The 26,770-nt window shown below is 44.8% G+C and overlaps 1 protein-coding gene across 1 annotated transcript in view; it reads right to left on the bottom strand.

Annotated features, from left to right (window-relative positions):
- Positions 1-8,500: 8,500 nt before the first annotated feature.
- The window catches only part of CRISPLD2 (cysteine-rich secretory protein LCCL domain containing 2), a 22,733-nt gene continuing 4,463 nt past the window's right edge, over positions 8,501-26,770 (bottom strand). Inside the window, exons 2-14 of the mRNA XM_010191291.1 lie at positions 25,599-25,717; positions 23,935-24,067; positions 23,701-23,816; positions 21,762-21,862; positions 20,340-20,498; positions 19,432-19,492; positions 18,754-18,820; positions 17,623-17,753; positions 17,449-17,492; positions 16,443-16,515; positions 15,699-15,774; positions 10,744-10,877; positions 8,501-8,710 (exon numbers count right to left, since the gene is read on the bottom strand). Of these exons, the coding sequence (XP_010189593.1) occupies positions 8,656-8,710; positions 10,744-10,877; positions 15,699-15,774; positions 16,443-16,515; positions 17,449-17,492; positions 17,623-17,753; positions 18,754-18,820; positions 19,432-19,492; positions 20,340-20,498; positions 21,762-21,862; positions 23,701-23,816; positions 23,935-24,067; positions 25,599-25,717 (1,269 nt within the window). The 3' untranslated portion in view covers positions 8,501-8,655. The remainder of the gene's footprint in view (positions 8,711-10,743; positions 10,878-15,698; positions 15,775-16,442; positions 16,516-17,448; positions 17,493-17,622; positions 17,754-18,753; positions 18,821-19,431; positions 19,493-20,339; positions 20,499-21,761; positions 21,863-23,700; positions 23,817-23,934; positions 24,068-25,598; positions 25,718-26,770) is intronic.

Genomic DNA, 26,770 nt, shown 5'->3' with positions numbered 1-26,770 from the left:
AAAGCTAATCTGTGTGCTAACTAATGAATCAACTGCTCAGAGCAAAAAGCTCTCACGGAGTCCTGGCAAAGCTGAGGTTTGGCTTAAAGGAGCTGAGGAACAAGAAGCAAGAAGCAATTTGGGACCACCTAAGAGGCAGCAGGCTCTGCACTGCCATACTGGACCAGTCTCAGGTGGATGGGCAGCAAAGCAAGGGGACAGTGTTGTGAAATTAGGCACTGGTGATGAAACTGAGTCTTTCAGAACTGGCAGAATAAAATGCTGTTCTTTTGGGGAGGAAGAGGAAAATGCATTTGTGGTGGTTCAAAGCATGGGGGTCACCTCACACCCTGACTACCACTCACCCCTCTGGTGTCTGGGGACTGGCTTTCGTTCAGTGTCCAAGGCAAAACTGCCCTCAGATTTGTCAGAAATGAAGCTTTAGACTCCGCTTTGAGTCTTCACCATGGCCCCTTGCTTTTCACTCCTCTAAGAAAAGCCTTTCTCCTTCACAGCCCTGCCTGGAATCTGCTGGTTTGGTTTGGGTTTTTTTTTCAGCTGACACTCCTTTTCAATTTAAAACCAAATAATTGCTCCCCTTTTCACCCAGACACCACCTCATTCTCCACCATGAGCCAGCAAATGCCAGGTACACACTATGTGAAACTAAACTAAAAAAAAAAATAAATAATCAAAAGCCAATTAAAATTTTCCGTTGATGCTTTTCAGCATCCAACAAACTTTTAAGAATCCATATTTTCAAACATGAAATGACTGAAATAACTACAATTTCACTTTTAAAAAGTCTGATTTTTAGGTTTTTTTCTCTTTTTTTTAAATCAATTAGCCCACTTTTCACTTATAACTGCTTCTCTAGAAAAATGAGGGGTGCTTCTCACTCCGTTTCGCTCCTTAATGTGACAAAAAGTGCTTCGGGGGATTGGGTGATTGCATAAACTTTGCATAAATGTCGTTGGTTTGGGGTTGTGCTTTGTTTCCCAAAGGTCAGTTTGGCAATAAGAAAAAAATAAAAAAAACCCCCCTCATTTATCTGTAATTTGCAAATATGGAGTCAAACCCTTCGATTCCCCACAAGTGCCTCGGTACTGACCCCTGGACGAGGAGCACTGCTCAATGTCCTCCCTGCTTGGGTCCCTTCCAGGCAAACTGCTCCCCTTGTGGGACTCAGACACCCAAACCAGCATCGCTGATCCCAGACCTCGGAGCAGCTCCAAACCTGCACCTCAGACGTGAAAGGTTGGCGCAACGCAAGACAAAAATAAAAGAGAGAAGAACACATACCCAGTTTTGTAATATTGCACGTAAAATAGACCTGCCTTACAGACCCTGCTAATGTTTCTGTTCCCAATGTATGAATTATTAATATTTAGTATCTGTGACTCACTAATATTTACTTTAGGAAGTATTTTTATAAAGTTTGACTGGTTTTCTTGACATAGGAGCTAATGGAGGCTCCTGTTGTTAACGGCCAGGGAGCCCTCCCTGAACAAACTTTCCTGGTCACTGTTTAAACTGGGCTGCTGGGCTCTTTTATGGCCCTGAACCTCGAACGCCGAGCCCCGAGGCTGGCAGCGATCGCTGCCGATGGCTCTGCTGAGACGCAGCTAATTTTAAATCTGGATCTCAAGGCAAAGGAAAAACTTCTCTTTTACTGGCAAAACTGTCACAGGCGAACGCTGTGTTCAGATTACGGGAAGAGGCTGCGAGAGAGCACACACAATCCCTTTTTTGGGTACTTGGCATTAATTTTATCTGAAGTCATGGATTTATATAAGAGAAGAGCAGAGACCTCACACAAGTTTCTTCTGCGTCAGCGTGGGACACCCAGGGGGACTGGGGACACCCTCCACACCGAGCCCTTGTCATCGTGTGCATGTGGCACTGGGGACAGGGCTTGACCAGTTTTCCAGTAACTCTCCTCAAAAAAGAGGATCACAAGTATTTTCTGGAATGGCATCCTGAGCTGTCCACAACACCAACTAGAGCCGGCTTTTAAAGTCCTTTTCTTGGTCTAGACTACAGCATTTCAAGCTCATCTCAAGTGTTTTTATAATTTTATTGCTCTTGTTAAAATGGTTGGTATCCAAAAAAGTTCTTTAGATTTACAAAAGTCTTTTTCTGCTAAAGAAGCTGTTGCCCAAAAAAAAGTGTTGACCAGCAGTAGGCTGCTTAGCTCAGTGCATCTGTTTTGCTATAGCACTTTAAGTCAGCCTGACTTCGCCCGTGTATTTGGAAAGGCGAACGCAGCCCGCTGAGCTGGCCAGATGCCCTCAAATGCCCAAAATGGTTTCATGACTCTGCAGAAGAGAAAATTTCCATGGTCTCCATCTTCCCACCAAAACCCTGCCCTCAGATGGTGCTGCATGGCTGGCACTGGTCCGAGATGCCTCCTCTGCATTTCAGCAGTCAACACTGTTCTCCAACAGCCAACGCTTGGTTTGCACTACACTCAGTGACATCCCTTTCAGGGCTGCTCTAAATCACCTCTTGCCAGCATTTTGAAGCATCATTTTTCTACATTTGTCCCCAGTAATTTACCTCAGACGTGGTAGGAGGTCCACAGATCCATCTGCAAACCCACCTCAGGACCCCACAGGACTCATTATCAGCCAAAAGACCTACAGGGAAGGACAAAAATAGACTGAAAAACAGTTAGGAAAGCAGTAAGTGTTTTTTGTTATCTCAATCCATACTGACATGACACACCTTTACCTAGGCCGCTTCTACTAAAAGATCATCATCTGTATCACCCATGGGACGATGCCAATACACAATTGCACGCCATCCCGGTCCAAATTGATGATAACTTTTTCTATGTGATTTCACATCTCCTTCAACCTTGAAAATTACAGCTGGGAGGGCCATCAGGACATCTTCTAGTCCATCCTCCACTCAAAGCAGGATTAGCAGTGGCGATCCCATTCTTAGGAGCCTGCCATACAGCACTTTCTTAAAAACCTGCATCATGTTTTTTACTCTTTTTCCCTACTCACAAGGTGTGTTAAACTAGCAGAGAAGGATATTAGGCTGCTTTTGTGATTCGTTTCTGACAAACTTGTTCTCTGGCCCCTTGGCATAGCTTCTACATGGTATTTTCTTAGTTTCAACAAGGGTAAAAGATGGATGTGCAGAAGCAAACCTTGAAGCAGCTACCAAAATAAAAACTCTGACCCTATCAAGCCCTTCTCAGGATGGCATACATGGAAGGTCCTCGCCTGGGGGTGTCATGGTCATCCACAGCCCCTAATCCGGAGGGGTTGGTTCTCTCCAAGCCTGGGAGAAGCAGCAGGTACTTGTAAGGCATATCTCAAGCAGTGAATTTATTTTACAAGCCTAAGCTCCCATCTCCTTCAGCTATAATATTCCACCTGAGCCTCAATGACTTTAAATAACCTTGCATTCAGTTTGTCACTTAATAGCACTACGATGTGCTCAGCTGTGCAGCAGATGATGAAGAAAACTGCATACAGCCCTTGCCTGCTCACATGGGATGAAGGGTGAGGAGCAAACACTGCTGAAGAGAGCAGCATAAGGGAGACCTTGTCTGTTGATTTAACTCTGTGACCCTATTTTAACCACTGTCAACAAGATATAAGGGTGGTTGCTATTTACACTGAGGCTTCTTTGCACTGCTCTGTCCACACCCTGAAGTGGCATAAATGTCTCCTAAGTGCCTTAAAGCAGGTCCTTAGTGTAAATGAGAACCAACCCTGTCGTTTGCAAAATGGCTTTGAAAACATCGCCTGGGTGCATCCTATAAATGACTGTGGGTTTTTGGAAGAACACCCATCCCAAGGTATGCCCACGCTATACATAGCCTCCGATGAGCTCAGCGTGGGATGAGGAGCAGGCAGCAGAAGGCAGAGCAATGGGCAACAAGGCATTTCTCCTGAAACCATGAGCAGGGAGAGCCCTGCATCCTGCTGGATTACCAGCAAAGTGGGGAAAAAAGGGGTATCAGATCCACTCCTTCCGTAGACTGCCACCCTCAATCTGATCTATATGGGCTTCTCTTTCCACTCTACTTACATTCAGCTTTCCAGTTTTGATGGTTTTTGCACTAGTGGATGAACCTGAATCCCACTCCCAGTTGGGGAAAAAAACAAAATAAAATTTGCTCCAACCTCTTTGTGCATTGCTCTTAGTCTTCACTTACCTGATTCACACACCTTCTGTACAGAAGGAAGACGTGTTTTTTTGTCTGCAATGCTGCTCACACACAGCACTCCTGATAGCACCCTTTTTTTGTTGACAAGCACAGGGTAAAGCACATGGCTCGAGCAGGAGGAGACAACAGTTAGCAAAACTACAGCCAGCATCAAAGGGATTGAAGTTAACGCAAAGGATGCGAAAATCAGCCTTAAATTTTGGGTGCAATAGTTGCTAAGCTTACCTACTGCAGAAATCATCGGCAGCTCAATAATGGTGTTATCACGTCAGTCCTTCGTGTGGCTTTTACAGGTACTAACCCCTCAACCATAACTGCATCAGGCCAGCCCTGGAGTAGTACAAATATCTCTGTATTTTATGTTGATCTTGTGTAGGTAATGGAAAACATAAAATTTCATGGCCTCCTTGTCAATCAGGACTCCCTCCTGCGGCTCAGCCCAGATTTTTGGTCAAAAGCCATATGGTGCTCATTGCCTGAAGGCTGAGTTGTAAACCTCCTTGGCTTAATGCTTTTTTAACCAAGATGGTGTTGAATTACCGTGAAACAACTTGGGTTGATTTGTGGTGCTGTCGGCAAGTATGAGCTTGGAGAAAAAAAAATCAAGGGGAGTTAGAAAAAAAACCTCTGTATATTTTTCCCTTAAAAAAAAAATAAGGGGCATTAAACAACAGCCTGGTCAGGTGAGGAGGAGCTCATCTCAGTTGTATTTTGCAGCACTCCTTCATTAAACACTTTTTCCAGCCCATTAACCTACTTCAGGCCTTATATCACAGGGACTTAAAGCCAGACACTGATTTTTCCCTTACTCCCAGCATGTTTTAGGACAGGATACATCTTATTCTTGATGGGGTAAAGCTTGGCTTTTAATGCCTGGGTACTGGGCAGCTTTATTTATTTGTTTGTGGAATAGACTCTGCACATCCCGATCTCGCTTGGGCTCTCCAGGGCATCCTCCAGTCCCCAGGAGAAATCCCAAATAGCTCTTCTAAATTCAACCCCAGCTCCGGCTGAGCATTAAAGACAAGGGAAGCATTCATTCTGGGAAGGTTTTATTTCACAAATAATTCAGAAATTAAAAGAAAATGGAGGGAGAGGGAAGATATTTTACAATTCTGTATTTAGAAAAAAGAAAAAATATTACGGTTTATAAACAAACACACGGCCCCTTGAAAAACATGCAAAGGCACGCAAAAATTTACAAGGAACTTTTATACATAGGAAGTAAAATACATCCTTTTTCATAGAAAAAAAAAAAAAAAGCAACTCTATGAACTGGCCCTAAATATTTAGACTGCACAACTGACAACTGGAGACTCCTCAATCAGCTGGTGGCTGAAAGTCTTAAAATCAAGAAATTAATGGAGCCAACGGACCCGGCAGCACATGGCAGCGGGGGAAACGCCGCGCTTCGGCTTTCACGCTGGTTGTGTTTCCTGGATTCGGCTGTGCTGAGGCAGATGCTCTGCGATGGCAGTGTCTGCACTGGCTGTCTTGATTTCAAAACTAAATTGATGGGAAAAGAACCACCAGGCAGCATTGGCTTCGCCAGGCCTTTAACCAGAGGCTCCAGCAAGGCTACACCCGGCTGCTTCACGTCGGCACGGGCTCACTTATCTGCTGAGCTGGGGTCTAAGGAGAAACGAATCTGGTGATAAAAAGACGTGCTGCATCTTTAAGCGGCATTGAAATATATTAGGCTGAGAAATGTTTTGGTATCAGAAATAAAATCACTAAATATTTGGCTAAAAACTGGTACTGTCCCGCCTATGTACGAATAGCTAGCACACACGACTGCAAGTAATTGATATATCATGACTGCCTTGGAGGACCTGATCGCCCCTAATGCTGGTGGAGGTATGTTTAAATTAATAGCACCCAGGACCTCGAATAATATTTGTGTAGTAAAGTCACAATTTCTCTTTTGTACAACAAATATAAAAATAAACAGATACAGACTTAAATTAACATCGGTTTCTAAAAATCCAAACCAGTTGGCTGAAGACAAAAATACGCAATTGTAACTTGAATTAAGCACTTTAGGCTATTTCTGTTGGAATAACAATTCTTCCCTTGCCCCTTTTCATCAGGTAGATACATCCCAAGCTGTTTGGATTTTTATGTGCTCATGATAATCCCCTGGACTTCTCTCCAAAAGCCCTCACATTTCTTTCCATCGTTTTACAGCACACGGAATTGTCACGGCCAGCACAGCAGAGGTGGGATCCTACATTAGCATCGAGGCGTTTTACGTGCTTTTGCAATCCCCAAACCCAATGGCATCTCTTACACTTTCCAATTCAATCAATAGCGCTGTGGCTACCATTCGGCCCACGATGGTCCTCGATCCATGCTGCAGTACTTAATGGGCTTGAACCAGACCACGTATAGCATCAGTATTCACAGTGGGCAGGAACAGGGAAGCTTTATCTCACTGCCAAGATCTCAAACGCTTCCAGCCAGCAGCTTTTCTAAGATTTGTTCCAGCTGTTTTTAACATCTTTTAAGAAAAAAAATAGTTCAGTTCTCCTATCTAAAGCAAATACTGTACACCTTGGAAGGTGACACTGTAGAAACAAAGACAACACATGGAGTCATTTCTCTCTGTCCACCCCAAAGGTAGGTTTGCTGTGCAGCACTTTTGGAGACAACGCAAAGCAGCTCCAATTTCATATTTTACAAAAGGTCTCTTTCCAAATTCGGATTTCAGAAAGCAAGCAGCCCCATCGGTGAGGCAAACCGAGCGACAAAAGTAATTTCCTTGCTGATTTCACGGTGTTTACAGAATTAAAGAAGTGCTTAATCATATAAACATTTCTGGGCTGTGTTTTGAAGCAGCTTGAAGAGATGGCTTTTATATCCGTCTAGATTAAACCAAACATAGCCTGAGCGTAAGAGCAGCTATGAGACATCTGCCAAATAGACGGAAATACTTTCCCATTTGTTATACAATCTTACAATCGAGTTATGGAGCAGAAGAACTATGCATTTACAGGAACTGGAGAACGAAAATTTACGCTGCCTTCTCATGAATAATGAAGTTACTGGATGTGTGTGCATCAAAACACGACCAGATTTGTGTTTAGACCAATTCTAAAAATTCCTTTCCAATAGGAAGCAGAAAATACTCTCCTGCCCTAAAAAGTAGGATTATGCTATGCTCTTCTCTTGGCTTTGGAATGCATTTGGATGCATGTTGAGACATAAATTAAGAAAATATTAAACAGCATCTTTACAACAGCTATGGGTTTTGCAACACACACCATCCTGGATGACAAATGCTCACGGGTACAGCGTTTACACTGAAAATCGAGATCTGTCGGTGTCACAAATTGAACAGGAAAAATTGATCTACCCCAATTTATGCCACATCTCTAAAGTCTCAGAACTGCACACACCACAAAGAGCTTCACGAAGGTGAAGTGAACATGCCTCCTATGGATGCAACCATTCCTAGCAGAAATAAGGTTAACTTTATCACTACTTAACTACTACAGATAAAACAACCAGCACTGCTGTATAAAATACACTGCATTTAACTGAACTTTTATTTGAAATGGCGTGCAGGATAGGATGAGATGTGCCAGCACAGGAGCCCCCCCCATTCACTGACTTCTCATAGGTTGCCACACTTGCAAAACCCCTGCGAATGTTTGACCAGCAAACACTAAACCTGCTGCTTTGATTATCTGGCGGCCTCATTTTCTGCAGCGAGGATCTCTGCCACTATTTCATGCCCTCCTCTAGTCCCCAAAATCCTTGAAGTCCAGCCGACAAGAAAGCCCTCTCCCCAAATGTGACACCAATGTAGCCTAGCGCGATGCCCCAGCAGCCTTACACAGCGGTGCTGACGCATGCCACCTCGTTGGGAAAACACCCAATATTCTCTTCTTTTGCACAGAAAACATCAGATGTACACAAAAACACGCTAGCAAAACCCAGCCTCTCCTCAAAATAATGCAACTTTTGAAACAGTTTCTCATTTGGGAGGGTCCAGCACCTGGACAAGTCGGTCCCTCCTGGGTCTGCTCAGCAGCGCACGTCCTGACGCCCATGGCAGCAGATGCTCCACACCCTACACGTGTCACCCGGGCCGGGCCGAGATCCCTGCGGCTGGCGCGCGCCGAGTCCCCTGCGGCTGCTGCACGTCGACCCACCGCCGTTCTGTGTAGCACACCTCTGTCATAAACTGGAAGTTAGGAAGTTTATCATTGCTGAATGCCCCTAGAGAAACACAAAAAAACCCCACGCAAACGGAAAGATACAACGCTGAACGGGTGCGATGAGATGCGAACAGCTGAGTCAGGACTTGGTGTCTTTTTTTTTTTTTTTTCCTTTTCCTTTTTTTTTTTTTTTTTTAATAGAAATTCCCTGAAAGAGATCGGCAAGGAGGGTACGGTCAGAGCTGGTGCCATCAGAGGAGCCTTCCTGTCTCTGGAGATCAACAGAGCACTCTCCCAAAGAAACTTGCACCCCTCCCTAGGAATTTACTGCTTCACGGCAAAAATTCGGAAAGCGTTTCCATCCGAAGGATTCTTCAAGCTGGAGAAAGAGAGAAAAGACAAAAAAACCCCAACGTGTAATGAACCAAATGCAGGCACTGCAGGACCCAAGGGGTGATAGACCTTCAACACCTTCACTGCTTCAGTACACTGGGTCTGTGCTGATATGACCCTACCAAAAGCAGGAGTAAAGATAAAGGATGAAAAAGAACAGGCGCAAATCCACGAGTTCACTTTTGTTTTACGCTTTCATCCAAATCTACCGTGCTGATGCCAATAAAAGGCGCTGGGAAGCAAGAGCCTCTCTTACAGCATTTGCTTTTATCCAGGGAACACTGTGCTCCCTTACGCAGGGATTCAGGCACAGGGAGGAATGTGCTTTCCTAAAAGCAGTTGTCAAATAGGCTGGCAGGTTCCCAGGGCCTGTCTGGCCGTTCCTTTGCTGCTGGCAATGGGAGCAGCCAGGTCAGCTCACATTAAGTGACGATAAATAATAAATATGGATATTCATTCTCAAATCTGCAGAGGTGACCCCAACAGCTCCCACTCCAAGCTGCTGGGGGTGGCTGTATGCACGGGGGCGAGGGGTTGTTTCTGTTCCCAGACCTTATTTCTTCAGCCCTGCTGGGCTGCAAAACCCCAGGAAAAAAGGCAAACTTTCATATTCCCACAAAATAAACATTCCAACAAGTGTAAAGACTCAGTAAAACTTAAAGGTGATGTTTTCCCGTGCCTGTTTGAGTGTGTGTCTTTACCAAAGCTTATTTCCAGTGTCCTAAGGGGTAAGGTTTTCACCTTGATCTTTGAAAAGCTATTTCACCGTCCAGTGGATCTCACAGCACGAAGGTGCTCCTGATGGCTCAGTATAAATAACACTTTCCAAACCTTCGTGCTCATCCCTGCTGCGAGAAGGTCTTTGGTTTCCCTCACCTCCCAGATCAGCACCTGGTGCTCATATTGCACATCACTGCCAGCAGCTGGGTTTATTCTTAGCTAGGACAGATTTTTGCCGTCCAAGTAAAAAGTTGTCTGGTCTTATAAAAGACGATTGAAAGCAAGACAGAGATAGAAGGAAACTCATAGAAACAGGAGGTTTTTCACCAAAATCCAATCTACTGAATTGGAAATCACACAACAGAAAGACACTGATCATGGTACATCTATACTAAAGAAGCCCAAACTTAATGCCTATAGCTTTCCAGCCTTAGTCTATTTTTATTTTCTGAGAAGCTCTACAGCATTCTGGGATATCCATCACTACAATAAAGATAGAAAACTTGTTTGGATTTCTTATAATTATAAACGACGAACTACCCAGAGCAGACAGAGCCATGTTAGCAGTGACTTAAACAGTGGGAAATTCTATGTTTGCAAAGATAGCTCCGAGAAATCAGTACCGTCACACCAATACCTGAAAAAATACATCACAGACTGAAATAGACGTTTCAAATCAAAAAGGAATGAAGGAGCAGTGACCCTATCATTGCCATCATCCAGAGGCGCAGGATTTTGGAAGCACTGGTTTGCAATTATACACTGAAGCCAGCAGGTTAGCCCAAAATAAACTACAAAAAAAGCAGAGGGGCGACCATCCCATCTTCAGAAACTGTTTTATCATCTCCCAAGAGGTTAATTTACTCATAATTCTTTCAAGGAGAACAGAGGCAATCAGTTAAATACAAAAGCATCCCACACTCCAGAATTGAATGGAAATTCCAATTATCACCCTCAAAGCATGGCCCAGGCTGACAGCTGTGGAAATATCCATACTTATCTTTTAATGTGATAAACACATAGTACAAAATGTATTAACGTGAACCCGTACTGTCATAAAATAAAAGATGGATTAACAACATTTCATACTTTTCACACCAATCTGAAAGCAGCCACTCACTTGGGGAAGGTAAGAGCAGGACAACACGCTCCATTTGTTTGCATCTCAAAATCCACAGTGACACGGTTAAATCACATATTTCCAATCCACCAGCCTTTCTGGCTGATATCTGCTGACTTTGACATGCAATTGAACACACAGCAGAGAAGAAGAAGAAAGTACAAAGAAAAAAATCCCACCTCTCGGACTGGACTCCGTTCTTTAAGGAGCCAACGTAACTTTTCTTCTTTTCAACAGGCATCACATCCACAAAACCACCGCTTTCATCTGGAATGACTCCTGCGTGCACCGCAGTTTTGCAGATACTGGAGCTCTGGAAAAGATTTCATTATTTCAATTTATTAAAATGCCTCTATTTTATATCTGGAGATTTACTGCCCCCACAAGCATCAACGAAAACCAGGGAATAAAAAAAGTAGATGACCTTGAGCCAGCAACGTGCCCTTGAGCCAAGAAGGCCAATGCCATCCTGGGGTGGATGAGAAGAGGTGGTTGTAGGGCAGAGAGAGAGGTTCTCCTGCCCCTCTGCTCTGCCCTGGTCAGACCACAGCTGCAATCTTGTGTCCAGTGCTGGGCCCTCAGCTCCAGAAGGACAGGAACTGCTTGAAAGAGTCCAGCAGGGCCACAGAGATGCTGGAGGGAGTGGAGCATCTCCTGCTGAGGAGCGGCTGAGGGAGCTGGGGCTCTTGAGCTTGGAGCAGAGGAGACTGAGGGGTGCCCTCATTCCTGAGGATCCATTTGGAAAGGGCAGTGTCAGGAGGAAGGAGCCAGGCTCTGCTCTGGGATGGCCAATGCCAGCACAAAGGGCAATGGTCCCAAGCTGGAGCACAGGAGGTTCAAGCTGAAGATGAGGACAAACTTTGTGAGTGTGAGGGTGGCAGAGCATGGCCCAGGCTGCCCAGAGAGGTTGTGGCGTCTCCTTCTCTGCAGACATTCAAAACCTGCCTGGCCGTGTTCCTGTGTGACCTGATCTGGGTGATCCTGCTCTGACAGGGGTTGCACTGGGGGAGCTTTCGAGGTCCCTTCCAACTCCTCATATTCTGTGATTCTGTACGAAACATTTCTGTGCCTCTTATGGACAGACTATGGAGAAAATATATGTGGACCAGATCTTGCAGGTGTGTCGTAGGCCTGATCTGTAAGAAGATCCACCACCACCACAGCAGCAGCCTTTCCACCACTCCCATCTGCAGTGGAGCCATGCCTGGGAGATTATCCAGGGCCAAAGCTGAATTCAGGACAATTTTCCAGCCAGGGCCTCTTGGGTCTGCACCAGAGAAACTGCTGTGGTGAAGCTCTTTGCTGGTGACCAGCCACCTCAGCAAAGTTTATTCACCCAGCTGCTTGAAAAACAGAGGCTTTCCCGAATTAAGGTAAATCACCACCAATTATCCAGGACAGTTCACGTCCTTCTTTCTAGGAAAAACAGAAGGATCGTGCCCGTTGAGTGGTGTCATTTTTGGACAGGTATTACCACGTAAGACAACACCGAGTACGGAGGGAGATTAACACTTGTGGAAAGATCAAACCTTCTCTATTGCACATCGCCCTCCAAGATGTGCAGAGTCAGAAGAGCTGGAAGAACATAAAGCACTAACAGGACCGATGACTCAGCTCCCAAAGCATCCAGAAAAGAGAGTAAAAGCAGAGGCTGAGGCATGGCATAAACTTGGCCATTGACCCTCTGCAGGATTTACATACAGCAAACTGGAATAAGAAAAAGCAAAAACCAGCTTTGCACAGGGAACTGCAGCAGGTGAAAATCCCAACCCCATAAACTCCCCGATAGCTAAAAATCAATGTGCCACACAACCAGTGCCAAGGGCAAACGTTCCCACCGCGTACGTACGATACGGGTCGTGCTGTCTCATTCTCACATCCATATATGGCAGGTTTGCCTTGTCCCCTATGTATTTATCACTTTGGATGGCCTATCTCTTGGCAGCTCTCTGAGTTTTGAGTGCCAGTTTGGTATTTTGCTTCTATGTATGGTCAAGGGAGCAGCGGCACGCTGTCTTTGGAAGATATGCTCTGAATTCACCCTCGCATGCTGTGGGAAATCTGTAAATCTAAAACTGGCTCATAAAATTAAAGCGTTCTGAATCAATTCGCAGCCCTCTCCACTGGGAGACATCCTAAATAATGTTCTTTTCAAGTCATTCCTGGTTTTTTTCCAGAACTTGCTGTTCTGTTGCTTACTCCAAGCTTTGACCAACAGGCTTTTTATTGCCTTAACCCAAACCTCCTCTTATCACTCTGTTGGATTACAGCCCGGGTAGGGCTTGGCTTTGAGGAACTGATTGCAGAGCTTTGAGAAGATGAGACATTACAAAAAATAAGGTCTTCCCTTCAAATTCAGAGGTATGACAGCCGCATGGACAACACAGCGGCTCTCCATGGTGCAGCCTCTTGGGATGCTCCGACAACATTTCCTGACAAAGTGGACATCCACTGTAAAATGAGAGTACATTTTATAGTGGGCCATTAGCAACAGTGGGTGATTGTGCGTTTAAATCGCCCATAATTTCCTCATCAGTGTGAGGAAACGGGTTTAATCATTAAGTTCCTATCTCTTGAGAGCCGAGCCACCCAACTTGGTGCACTCTGGCACGATAAACTCCTGCCTCGTTATGTCGGTGATCCATCCTCCTCCAATTAATTGCCACACAACTGTGGATAAAAGCCCTTATCTCAGGAGTGGAGAGGCATTTTTCTCTTCCAGCTCACAGGAATCCTGCACAGGGATGGGGACAGGTTTCCCTCACAGTTTAATGTCACACCAGGAGCCAGGCAGTGACAAATGACAGCACCTGGTGAAGCTTAAAAGCTCTTTTACAGCCTTTACGCACCGCTTCGGTCTGCAAACCCTGCATGGGGGCTGCGAGGCTTTTCTCACCACAAAGCGATGCCGTTCAGTGGAAAGACCCAGGATTATGGCATCAACTATTCACATAGACTATTTTCTTGAGTTTTGTTAATTTAGCCCAAAATTTAGGGCTTTTCTATGTCCCTCTTCCACAGTCTTACTAATTTCACCATGAACAATTTCTTGCTCTCCTTTTTAAAGCAAAAGTTGCCAATATGTCTGCACTTTAAGCCACCAGGAGTACCCAGGAGATAATGTTATAAACACATAATCCAAGATAATTTTATAATGATGAGTTTAAAATAAAAACAAACAAAAAAACACCCAAAAGAAACTCCAATGAAACAATCAGAATGCATTTAAAGTGGGTAAAAATCCCTTTACCCAAACTGGGACAGCAGCTCCTATGCCCTATGAATAAAAATCAGAATTATCCCACAAAAAACTGCCAGTTCTTCATGTCACAGCTTTGTTCTTCATGGCAAAACAAACTTTCACGTGCCTTCCTGGGATCATGTGAATGTCAATGCTATCTCAGGCCAAAAGCACAGTGAATCAGCTCATCACACGGACAAGCCAAGCATTTTTGTCAGCACACCTTGGACTATCAGCTCCTTACCTGTCAGAGCATTTAACAAATGGATGTTTTGGAGAAGGTGTTAAAAGGCCAGAGGGCAGCTTACGGGGAGCGCAGACTGAAAATGGGACAAAATGCTTCATTTTCTTTTAGTGTAACTTATTTAACAAGACAGAGCTGGAGCACAAGTGCCCCAGGGCCACGAAGGTGCTACCTTGGACACAAAGCCAAGGAGACTCGCACTTGTCTCACCCAGCTCATTGCCTGCTGTAATTATTCCTTGGATGCAGGCTCGGGTTAATTCACAGCATCCCCTCCTGGAGAGCATCCTGCACAGCCCGTGCTGCTCGGGAAAAGCCTTTGCCCAAATTCTTCCTGCACAGTACATGTGATTCTCTTGTCAGCTTTCCAACCTGAGCATTTCTCAGTATCGATCCTTCTCCCTTCACCACTCATTTCACAGCCACTTCAAACTCCTTTTTCCCAGCTGATTTCACCTGCTTTGCTACCAATCACACTCTCATAAATACCTTAAAAGCTTTCCTTATTACACCCACATAATCCTATTAGTGCAGCAGTCCAGAAAAAAGGTTAACTAAACCCTCTAGGAAGTGGCCAAATACATTTTTTCCCCCCTTCTATTTTATTTTCCTCCCAAATCATGGTCCATGCCCCCACTTATGAAACAATACCCAGGAGGTACGGTAGGAAATGGAGCTTGCGATTCATTACAGGACACTAATCCTTTTGCGTCAGCACAAATCAGGAAACAGCACCAGTCTGGGATGCTGGTCCTCACCTAATGCCCTTGTAATTGCAGGCCCTGTTTGGGGGTAATCTGAGGTAGTTTTGTCCTCAGAAAAAAAGAGAAAAACTATTTCCCATTTCCTGCAGGTCGAAGCATGCATGTGGGCAGGTTCAACAGGGTGGCAGCTGCCTGATGAATTTGCATGGGAGCTGGTCTGGGTTAACCTGTTTGTGCAGCTCTACCTTTAAAAACATTGATCTTCAGTAAAATAAAATTTAAAAAATAGGAGTTTTTAATTGCTTTAAAATTCGCTTGTCCCAATTTATTGTATGATTTCTTCAGGATGTTTTTCCTCCCCGAGCTGGGGGTCCCCGATTCTCCGACTGCTTCCCTCAGGCCATCCAAAAGCACGTTCCTACAGGCTACACAGCAGCCAGAGAGCTGGCATTTCCAAACACAATCTCCAATGGAGGAAAAAAAAAAAGAGAAGTACCCGCAAATGGAAAAACATTGAAAACCGGTATTTAGAGGCCTAATATTAAGAGATTTCAAAAAAATGTCTCTTTGCCTAGTTTTAGCATCGAGCCTCTGCTCATCCCCACGAGCAGAGTTTAGAAAAACAAACCAACAAAACCAACTCGCATGCTTTCTTTCTGCTGCTCAAAAACGCTGTTCAGCTCCCAGGATGAGGATGACCAGGGAGGGGGAAGAAAATCTATTTTTACCAACTATACAGTGTGACAGCATAGAATAAAAAGCCCTTTGGTGCTCATCTGCTGATCCCAAAACACTTTGCCATGGCAGATCAACGCTACCAACAATTCACAGCCATAACCCTAAAGGCCCAGAGAGGTTAAGTGACATGGCCACGTCCATAAGAATAAGTCAGTGCCGGTACAGACATCGTGGTACACGGGGTCAACATGGAAAGGAGCATACTCACATCTGCATAAACGTTGGTGCCAAACACCGGTGCCCAGTACGATGGCTCGTCTTTACAGTGGGCTGGACAATAAATCCTAGAAAACAATTTATTCATAGTTATTCTCTATATCAGGGCTCAACAGGAAAGCAAGCCGCATTCTTGGGAGATTTCAAGTGCCTGCATCTGGTCTGCAGGTGGCAACAGTGAATTTAATTATTTGTTCCCCTCAGATGACATTTGGTAGTTACTGCAAAACTGCAAATAGAGGGGTTTAGATGAGTAAAAGAGTGATCATTTACAACATTTACAAAGGGAAATAGCTGTATTTTTGCACAATGCTGTAGTCATAATTATTTGCATGTATTTGTGCCTCCCTGCCCTGCCACAACTTACACCTGCAAAAAGCAGCTTTCTAGAACAGATTGCTTCCATGTTTTAAAGTGGAAAGGAAAAGCTCATCCGAAAACCAGCAAGTGCAGGAGAATAAAGGCAGAGTACGAAGCTGCACACTCATGCATAGAGGTGTGCTTAGACAGGATCGCGTAGCCTGACTTATAGCACAATTTTCAATTCCGATTCCAAGAAAAGCACCAGAGGCAGGAGGAAACGTGTGATTCCCAACCCCCTCCCTCCAGTTTATTGGGTAAAATCAGCTCAGTTTCTGCCAGCCCTCAGATTTGGGGACCTCAGCATCCTCCATCCTCAAAGCAGCGAGGGTTTAAGCTGAACACAAGCAGGCTCATGGTCAGGGCACGCCGTTACCTCGGGCAATGGGTCGCCGGCTTCTTGAACTGGCACAGCTCAGCTACTGTAGTATAGCAATCCAGCGTCTGTGCTGCAGAAATAAATATGAAAAGGCAAATTACGAGACCTAATAGCTCAGGCAGCTGCCGAAAACACAAGTCACAGTCACGCAACGCATCTGGTGAGATCCACGTTCAGCTGAGGAGAGCAGCTCCATTACCAGTGTTGTGCACCTAAGAGGGGGCTGACCAGCTCTCCAGCAGAAGTCCTGATACCTCACTACAATATGGCCTTAAAAAGGTCACAGCTTTCCAAAGAGGACAGCAGCTGGCCCACGAGACTGTGTATTTCTACTACACCTCCAGACATGGGGCCCAAATAACCCAACACCAATAATTTTCCCTGAAAGTGGCACAAGTGGAGCTAATCAAAATGCTGATTACATAGAGAAGGAGGAAGAATTATTCACATTTAAAGATATTCAGAAAGTGGGAACTGTTGAAAAGTAGAACTCCACATTTATTTATATGTGGAGTATAGTATTTATAATAACAGTATTTATTTATATGGTCATCTTAAATATGATGACTCACTGTTATAAACCAAATTTGTGTCTATTATGTGTTTCATTATACTACTGCACTATTATATTAGGTACTAATTTTTCAGTGTTCATACAAGGATGATTCATCTTCCATCACTTTATTATCACGGCTTGTGACACTGCAGCTGATGTTTGGACCCCCAGTGATCCATCACCAGGAGATGCTCCTGGAAATTGCTCGTTATCACCTTTTCCTGCACCTTCCTCCTACATCCCCACAGAAAACCGAGGTGGTTGATGGTGGAATTGCCCATGACGGGTGATGGATCACCCAATCCTATCAACCCTAGGGTTTAGTTGTGGTACTGAACCATTTGACACGGCCACTTAAATTGAAAAAGAGCCCTATAAGGAATGGTGGTTTTAGGTGGCCCATAAAACTCCAGCAATAATGATTTCTTCCCAAGTTTTCAAACTTACTTGTGACTTTGGAAACCATGAATGCATTTGAAGGCTTGCTTTTCCTGCAAAACAAAAAACATTCATTAAAAAAAATAAGCAACCAGAATGACTTGAGTCACCATGTCTACATGTGAGGAACAAACATCTGCTTACATTTAACACAAACACTTTTTTTAAATGAAGATGAAGTACCTAAAAGACTCCACGCCATTCCTGGTGGACTTCACAAAAGCCGGCATCCTCCCTTTCCTCGTGATATCCACCAGTCCTCCCTTGTTGTCCAGGATGCCGTAATGAATTGCAGCACGGCAGATGCTCGATGACTGACAGAAATACAGACACAAAGAGAGCGTGAAATAAATCTCATTCACAGAGCAATGCTGACCAACCAAAAAAATGAAGGAGAAATGAAACCACCAGCAAAGCGCCAAATGGAAAATAAACTGAGTACAGGCCTTTGGAATCTGGTTGTTAAATCTTACTCTCCCAACACAAACTTATTCTATTATTATTATTATTACTACTATTATTATTACTATTTATTATTATCATTATTATTTTAAGCACTGCCTGGTTGAATGGCAAGCTTTTTTTCAATAACAAAACCGTACATTTAGGTACAATTTAGAAGAAAAGCAACATTGGAATTTAATGACCGCTATGAAATATTTCCGGCTCTCAACAAACTATTGAAACCCAAAATATTTCTGCTGAAACCACTTGGAGGAGGTGGCTGACTGCAACTGCAGAATTTGCAGGGGTAAAGCTGTATCATGGGCGATGCAGTCATATCCTAGCAGTGAGAATGGGGAAAGCAAACATGCTTTTACACAAAAACCCTCTTATATTCAACCTTTCTTCACCCCAAATGTAGTTGTGATGGGAAAACAGTGCCATGCTTTATTTACAAATTCTCTTGCTAATTCAAGATCCAGCGAGTTGGCCCAAAATATTATTTAGTTACAGCATTTAACAGTGTTTTCCATATAAAGTTTCTGTTCACCATGACAGCTGCCCACAATAAAGAGATCTTTGTAGGAGCTGTCTATTGATCCCCATCCCTCCCTTGCCGTGGGTTTCCTTGCACATTAAGGGCACTCATGGCTAAAATCAAGTCTGGAATCACTTTGCCTTTCCAGACTGCTTCTTTTTTCATCACTAAGATGAGGAAAATACAGATAACCTCTCTTAGCACCGTTTTACGCCACCACAACAGGAGGACGCGAAACGCCAAATTACACTAGAATGGTTGGCATTTCCCATTTCTGTGATTACCCCTAACTCCCCGCAAATTACATCTATGAGCTATTAAAAGGTACTTACACTCTCGTAATAAAATGTTCCAAAGATCTTTGCCTTACTGTACAAGCAGCCAGCTGGGCACAAATACCTAGCGAAGATATATATCTTAGAGGGTGGCGAAAAAACAATTCAAGAAAAACAGACTTTGACTCTATTTCATTTAATAGTCATTCCATTCATTTCACGTAACTCTTCCATTTAAAAACAGGATTGCAAAATAGCTACTTTTTAAAACAGTTTCTCCACCCTCCTTGAAAGCCCGACCAATATTTAGATTCTGTGGATTTGGGGTTTCTCCAAGTGATAAACTGTCCCGTTCTTTGCAGAAACCTTAACCAGAAGTTCTTGACAGGCTGGGAGGGGACAAGCCATAAATTATTGGTCTGGCTTGGACAGCGGTGGAATGCATGGAAATAGGCTCAAAACTGACTCTGCCAAAATCTATTAAGTGATTTTGGACACCTGGAACTGCGGGTCATCACGGCCGAATGAAATAAACTGAGTCACCCTATTGCTAGGCTTGGCTGAAGGCTTTGTAGTAGGAGAAATTAAGGCTTTTTTTTTTTTTTCTCTCAAAAGAGATCTACACCTAGATAGTCACAAAAACAATACAAGATACAGCCTATCCCATGTTTGCAAGAACCAATTTGTAGTCTACTTTTCCCCGCAAGGCTCCAAGAGGTATCAGTAAAACGCTACCTGTTGCACGTTGAGCCTCTGCATTTGTCTCTCATCTTGGTGTCGCAGGTAATGACTTGTGCTGGAGTAAAATAACACAAAATAAAGAAAAAATTTAAAGAGGAAAGAGACTGCCATGGCCTGCACTCGAACGATGGAGATGAGCAACCACCATGCACCTTTCCTGGAGGTCTTTGGTACAGCAAGATAAAATCCTATCACAGACCACCCAGCCTGGAGCACTTGGTGCCTCCTGAGCTTTAGTTCACCTGGGACAGGTGTCTTTGGAAATATTAGCAAGGAAGAAGCATCTGACAGCTGAAGGCTTTGATTTACAGCCCCAGGTCTGCAGCCAGAGCTCTCTCATTCTCCACATAATTACAGACTCTGGAGATGCCAGTAGATAAACTTGAAAAGGATGCGTTGGCTTGCCTCACCTTGTTTTCACAATAAGTCTCTTTTAATTAACAGTGATTAGAAAACAACAGAGGAAGTGCTACCAGCTCCACAAATAACTTTAGAAATCTTCCCAAGCAAGAAGTAAAAAGGATCTAACTAAAAAAAACCCAGAAAAGCTGCAAAGGTGGTAACTGCTGAGTGTAGAGTATTTAAAATGGGAAATAAACTCAGTGTTTCATGAAGTTACTACTGATCTGGGGAGCTTTGGTTCATTGGTACTTCCCTGAGATGGCTCAAAAGAACAAATAACTCTTGCAGATGGATGTGCAGAAGGCACAAGTGGCTTCTGAAAGCTTTGCCCCCTGCTTCTGCTATAATTAACAGTGAATTTTTGCACAGTTTACCCCCTCCTCCACTCAAAAAATCCTCCCAGTTGCTTTTTTACTGAGAATCCTCATCACTTTCCACACCTTTTCCCATAAAGGTACTTTAAAACTTAAAGGAGCTGAAGAAGAAAGAGGGCGTCTTACTCATGTAGGAGTCCGAGTTGATTTTCCTGGGCTTGATGGGTTTGCTGGGCTTGTTTTCCGGGGGGTAGAACCGCACTGGATTTTGCTCCACAACCTGTGAAATCTCCACTTCGTTCGTCTCATCGGTCTCAGCGATTATGGGATCTTGATAATGGTAATCTTGGTAGAAAAAGGGGTTAAAAATAATTACAGCGTGTTCGCATTGATGGGGAAGCCAGCAAGGTTCGTATCTTGAGAAAGATGGTTGGGTTTGAAAAGTAGAGGATCTACTTTTAAATAGTTGGGAATTCAAAAGCACCCATTAAATTCAGAACCAGGAGGGGAAATCCGCTCCTCTCCTGCTCCTCTGGACAAAAAAAACCATTTAGAGCATCTTACAACAAAGGTTTGAAATGATCCCCGCTTATTAGTGGAAAATTAGTGCTGATATTTCTTCTGTTTCCCATAGAGCTCTTTCTCCCTGGAGGAAAACACAAATTAGCTGGGCCAAGGGATTCTGGAAAATTCATTCAGCTTGGCTGCTCCTACCCAAAATCCTGCCCCGCTCTCATCCTTGGCAATGGCGAGAGGACCAGTGCACACCAAAGGATGATGGATGGTGGCTCTAAGAGGGCTTTCTACCACCGGGGCATCCCCTCCCCACCTGCACACCAAGAACCTCCCCCTGGCCCCCAACTCCAGGCTCAAATGATTAATACAACACTACAGCAAAGTAAGCCTCTGCTTTGGGCAAGTCTCCAGGGAAACTGCCTGTTTCTAAGAGCCCGGTTCTCCTTGAAGGAAAACACACGGCAAAAGAAAAATGCCCTCAATGCACGACTCCAAGAAATCCCACGTGCCAGGGGAGGTAGCACGGCTTCACTGGAGACTTCGGTGTTAATATTTCTCACTCTATTGACCTCTCTTCCGAGAAAACTCCACAGGTCAGGAAAACCAGCCCACGATCCCTTCCTCTCCTCCAAGAGACACGAAATCGCTGCATTCATTTTGCAGCCATGAAAACCAAGGTGGGGAGGGAGCGAAACGCTCCGTCCCTGGCCCCCGAAGGAGCGGGGCCAGCGGCCAAGCTCTGCCCACCCACGTCGGCTGCAGTAAGCGCCGGAGAACATTCCCTTCCCAAACAAACCCTGTCGGAGCTCCCGAGCCAAACCCATGCAAGCTCAGAGCAGCTTCCCCCCAACCCGAGCTCACATTTTCACCAGGGAAAACACATCGAGATTTTAAGCATTTCAGAGGTTTTTTTTCCTCCTGGTTTTAGCAGCAGTCACTGATTTACCGCGCGCTGCGATGTTGAAATATTAAGGATGGGTAATTAAAAGGTGTGTAAAGCTGCGGCTGCTTCTAATTAAAAGTTTCCAGGTATAAGTTTGCTCCAGGCTTTTCCCCCACACAAAGGGGTGCCCCAAGCCCCCCAGCACGTACCTTTGTAGCACAGGTTGTTCTGGCAGCCTCCTCCATAGCTTGGCGGGCACTCGGAGCAGGGACGGCCGGTTTTGTATGGGGCTTCACCGATCCAGTTGCCCCTGCAGGCAGAGGAGCAATGAGCACCCATCAGACACCCACATACTCATCCAAGCACCCAAGACCACCTGGCATTAAGGGAAATGGGTGTTCCTGCTGTGCTCATCCTTGAGTGGGGGCTGTAAACGGGGACAAGGTTGCCCAGCGCTTGCCTTCATCCCCCTCGTTCATCACAGCCCCAAGACTCCCACTGTTTTCTGCAACACCCCTGGGCAGCTGCATGGGCACGGCTCTTGCCATTGAAAAGCTGCTCCATTTTCCACTTGGAACCATTTCCGAAACAGAAAACCAGCAGAAATACATGGTCCATCACACCAAATCATCTGGGAACCAAAGCAGGGCCTTGCACTCTTCTCCTTGCCCAACCTGGCATTCTCAAGTCCCCAGTTTTACATCTGAGGCCACAGAAACATCATCCTGGCCCAGCACAGCTAAGCATGACCAACCGGCCCAATAAAGCTGCTTGTAAGAAAAATGTCCCTCCTCATCTTACCTCCAAAATTATATTTTTAGGGGTTTACTTAGATAAATTGCATGCAATATCACTTTTACAATAAACTCCAACATAAAAACTGATCTTCTGTAAATTTAATGGATCATTGCATTTTTCTGAAGAAACTACCCAGGAAAAAAAAGTCCTTTTTGGCACCCTTTACTGCAGACTTCAGGAGCTGAGAAGGTTCAGCCCGTGGCTATGAACCCTTCAGTTATTGCTCTTTCAGCTGTCTCCACCTATAAGGGTAGATGAGGACAATGCACACCGACGCCAGAGAGAAAAGATTAGGCAGAAACTGCAGAAACAGAGTATTTTTCCATCCAGCAGCCGTGAACGGTGATGTGCAAAGAGCCCAGCCTGCTGCAGAAACTCCATGGGAGATGGGATGATCCCTTATTAAAAGGATATTAAAAGTTATTAAATCCCACCAAAACAAGGGTGTAAAGTGCTCCAGAGCCAACACAGGGAGAGGGGCTTAGACACCCCCATAGGGCTCTGCCTGGGTCCTGCTATGAGCTGCCAGCTCTGTACCCACACATCTTACTTCTCTGCATTATTTTGCCCTATGATCTCCAGATGGAGCGGCTTGGAGAGCTTCTGACACTTGTAGATAGCAATTTCCCCATTTTGTTTTGTTGCCAAGATTTAAATCACCCAGAACTGGGAGTGGGAATGTTTCTCCTATTAAAGCAGAAAATATTAATTGGCATTGCCAGGGAGGAAACTTCTGGATGTAATAGCCAAGAAACGTGATTTCCAGTTTGACATTTAATCAAACAATCGAGTTAACTGCATTAGTCAAGATTCAGCTATTTCACTTTTTTTTTTTCAAGCCACGGGGAGCTCATTGGGTCTGGGATTTATCTTCTCGCAGCTCCTTGCAGCAGGCCCCAGCTCACGTTGCTTTCACCAGCCTCGGAGGAAGCGGCGCTGCCTTCAACCGGCAGATTTTACAGGGGAGGGAGTGAAAACGTGTCCCGGTACCACAGCCTACCTGGCTGGGTACACGGGCTGCTGCCGGAGCAGCGCTGAGCGGTGCTAAATCACCACCCCATCCCGTCCCAGCAGCAGCGAGGGAGCTCACGCCAGCTCCGTCCTGGCCATCTCCTGCTCCTCCTTCCCATGGCAGCAACATCAAAGCCCCAGCCTGGCCCCAGCCCCTCATTCAGTTTTCCAGGCAACACTCAGAAGTCTCGAACCAGCTCAGCGCTGCTGTCTAAAGAGAAAATTTAAAGCCACAACCACCAGTCTAGACTGCCTGAAATCTCTTCCCCAGATCCCCGGCGAGTTAAGCAACCTGTCAGTTTTAGGAAAGCTGGAGAGCGCCCAGCTCGTCCGCCTTACTTCGGCGAGTAGTTGCAGACCAGGTAGACTGCATTCTCCCAGATTTCTCCCCAGACGTTCATCTGCTTGCAGACGTTGACGGCGCAGCCGATCTTGTTCGTCGTGGCCCAGACTATCTGCAAATGCAATGCAATTGTCGATAATAAGCAGATTTTGCAGCGTCATATTGCAGTGACAAAGGGAACATGGGGGAATGTAGAGGGTGTAGGTACAAAATGCCTTCATCTCCGTTACCTGGGTGTAATGGGTGCACATGGAGCCTGTGCATTTCTCTGGGCACCACGGGTTGCACTCGTGAGGATATGGGTACGTGTAATCCTTAACTTCATCATACCAAGACTGGACGTGGAAAGCTGGAGACCGATACCTGAAGGAGCAAAGAGTTTAAATCCCAAAAGTTCTGGTAAAAGTTTTCATAGCCTCCTGCCGCACTGAAAGCACAGATCTTTTTTAGGATGAATTTTGCTAGTTTTTATGTAAAAGTTGCTTCAGGCAAGTTCCATTCATTGAGAAGGTGTTGCTTAAAGAACCCAGGAACATGGCCTAATGATCAGGGCAAAAAAAATCTCATTGAAAATGTTAAAGATTATTTTTTCCCTAGGATTCACAGCCCAGTCTGACTTTCTGTATTATTTATAGGCTTGACTCGCTCCTCAAGTGCCGCTGACCTGAAATGTCCTCCTGACTTTTCCACACAACTACAGAAAACTTCTAGTTGGGCGGAAAGTTGTATTTTGAAAGCAAACACAAGTCCACGTTTGCCAGACATCTTCAACCGAAAGCCATCGCGTACCTATTTTACCACCAGGCAATTTGCTAAATCTGGAAGCGCGTTAGCAGTCAATCCTGTGAGACTTTTGAAAACGAGTGGGCTTTTCACACTCACATCACACCAAGGGCTGGTGCACAATGGTTGGTGCCCTCCACACGTACCCCAGCTTTTCTTCTATCGCAGCACCGATGCTACTTGTGCTGTTTTGGGGAACACGAATGGTGTTCAGAGTACCTACAGAAACCCATATGCATTTTGCATGCCATGTACACGGTGAGCAAACGGAGCGATCTGCAAACTCCGCACCAAAGCGGAGCAAACCCACTGCTTTTTATTGCTTTCAACAGGTCACATGGAGCAAGCGGCCAGAAATACAAATTATATCATTACCAACTGGAGTTCGTTCTTTCAGCCAACTCTTCATTAAGAAATCAGTCATTACAAGTATTTTAAGAATATTAATCTCGTGATGTCATTAAGCAAATACTTTCCGAGTCCTATTTCACAGGAGAGGAAATTGAGGCAATCAAGTTACAGCTCGTTCCTGAAAAATCTGAGATAAAACTGATTTCTTTTTCCTCTCAGTGACTGCAAAGGGAGCAAGATTGGATCTACCTCCACCAGTAACCCATGGCCATCTCGAACAGGATGTCTCTCGTTGGAGAGCCAAGAACAGCCCGATATTTTGACTTTGTTTCCAGTGGATTAACCACTACTTTCCAATCATTACTTGATTCTGCCAACAAAAATGAGCCTGATTTTTATATCAGGCCAATTTCGCACCAGCAAATTTCCATTGCTTTCAAGCAAGTTCTATCTGATTTCCAACAAGAACAACTGCATTTCCACCCATTCCACATACAAAATGTTTGCCCCACAAAGCAAACTTAACCGATAACAAGCTTGACAATAAACAGATTTCACCATGAGATGGAAAGGCAAATCCATCTGGTAGCCTTAACATCAGTTTTCCTTGCTGGGTTAACAGCTTCAGATTAAAAACTTTGCCAAGAAGTTGAAAAAAATAAATATACCAAGCATCAACAAGGCAAACCTTTCCCCTTGGCTCTAAAGGAGGATCCATAAATCGCATTTTTCATTGAGTTTGCAGCATCTCAACTCTTACCTGCCCCAGTGAACCGCCAAGTTCTGTCCAATTGACCTGATGAGGGCACTAGGCCCATGGTCCCAGATGCACTGCTGAGCCCAGGCGTGGGCTGATCTTTCCAGCTCATCATCCCAGGTCTGCAGGGGTAGGAAGAGTAAAGATACAGGTTAATTTGTCATCTCAGGTTTATTAGATCAAGCAACTCAACCAATGGCAGTTAGTGGAGAAGGACTAAACTATAGCTCACCCCTGGTGTCTGGCCTGTCCTTGTGAAGCCAACGCATCTTAATGACATTCCCTGACCTAAAAGCACATTTCTGAAGATGTCCCCCTGCCATGGAAATTCAGGGCATTAAAGGGTCTATTATTTTTCCTGCTTGATGTCATGTTTCTTAGGAAATGCTTTGCAGAGATCAGCAGAAAACAGGCTTGGCAAGACCTCAAGAATGCATCTAGACACTAAAACACAAGACACTCTTGGCAGGTATTTTTATAATCTGTTAAAAAATAAGAAAAATGTTAAAAATCAAGGCCTCGGATGCCAACACTTCCTCATGACACCCGTTTCTGAGACCTGCAAGGCTTCTAGGATGCAGTCAGTGCTCTGATGTAGCTGCAGCACAGTTTTCCATCCCTTGTTCTTACTAGCAGGACATTTCCTGGCTTTCCCATCAAGGGGGCCTCCAGCAGTGGATGTGCTCCTGCCCCTCACTACTGATACAGCTGGAGATTTTGGGCCCAACTTCCTCATCAAGAGGTGTGGGTCTGAGTCTCCTGGTCCCATCTCCACTTCTCCTTCTGGAATAACTGCAGAGATGGATCCAGTCAGATTTGCAGAGGTGGCGTAGCCCCAGAGCTGTTAATATCAGACTCACTGAAACAGGTATCACATTCGAAGTGACAAATACCATCTACGTTGCCACTGGTGTGAGATCCCTTCTCATTGAATACCACCCAGCTGTAAGCCAAATGAGCTCAAACGCGATACAAAGGCGAGTAGGAAAGCAGGCGTCATTGGCTCCGCTGCCCAGGAGTGTATTTGTTTTAAAGGTCAGACTTGCTGGGCCCAGCAGACAGTGCCCTTGAATTCATTGTGTAATTACTGACAGCTGGTCTATTCAGAACAGTCCTCAGAGGGCAATTCGTTAGGATTAAAACATTACCGCACATTCCTGCAAATAAAACCAAAG

The sequence above is a fragment of the Mesitornis unicolor genome, unplaced genomic scaffold, assembly GCF_000695765.1.
Source record: "Mesitornis unicolor isolate BGI_N332 unplaced genomic scaffold, ASM69576v1 scaffold3759, whole genome shotgun sequence".
Lineage (NCBI taxonomy): Eukaryota > Metazoa > Chordata > Aves > Mesitornithiformes > Mesitornithidae > Mesitornis > Mesitornis unicolor.
The sequence above is the reverse complement of the archived record's forward strand: the minus strand, read 5'-3'. Positions and strand labels throughout refer to the sequence as shown.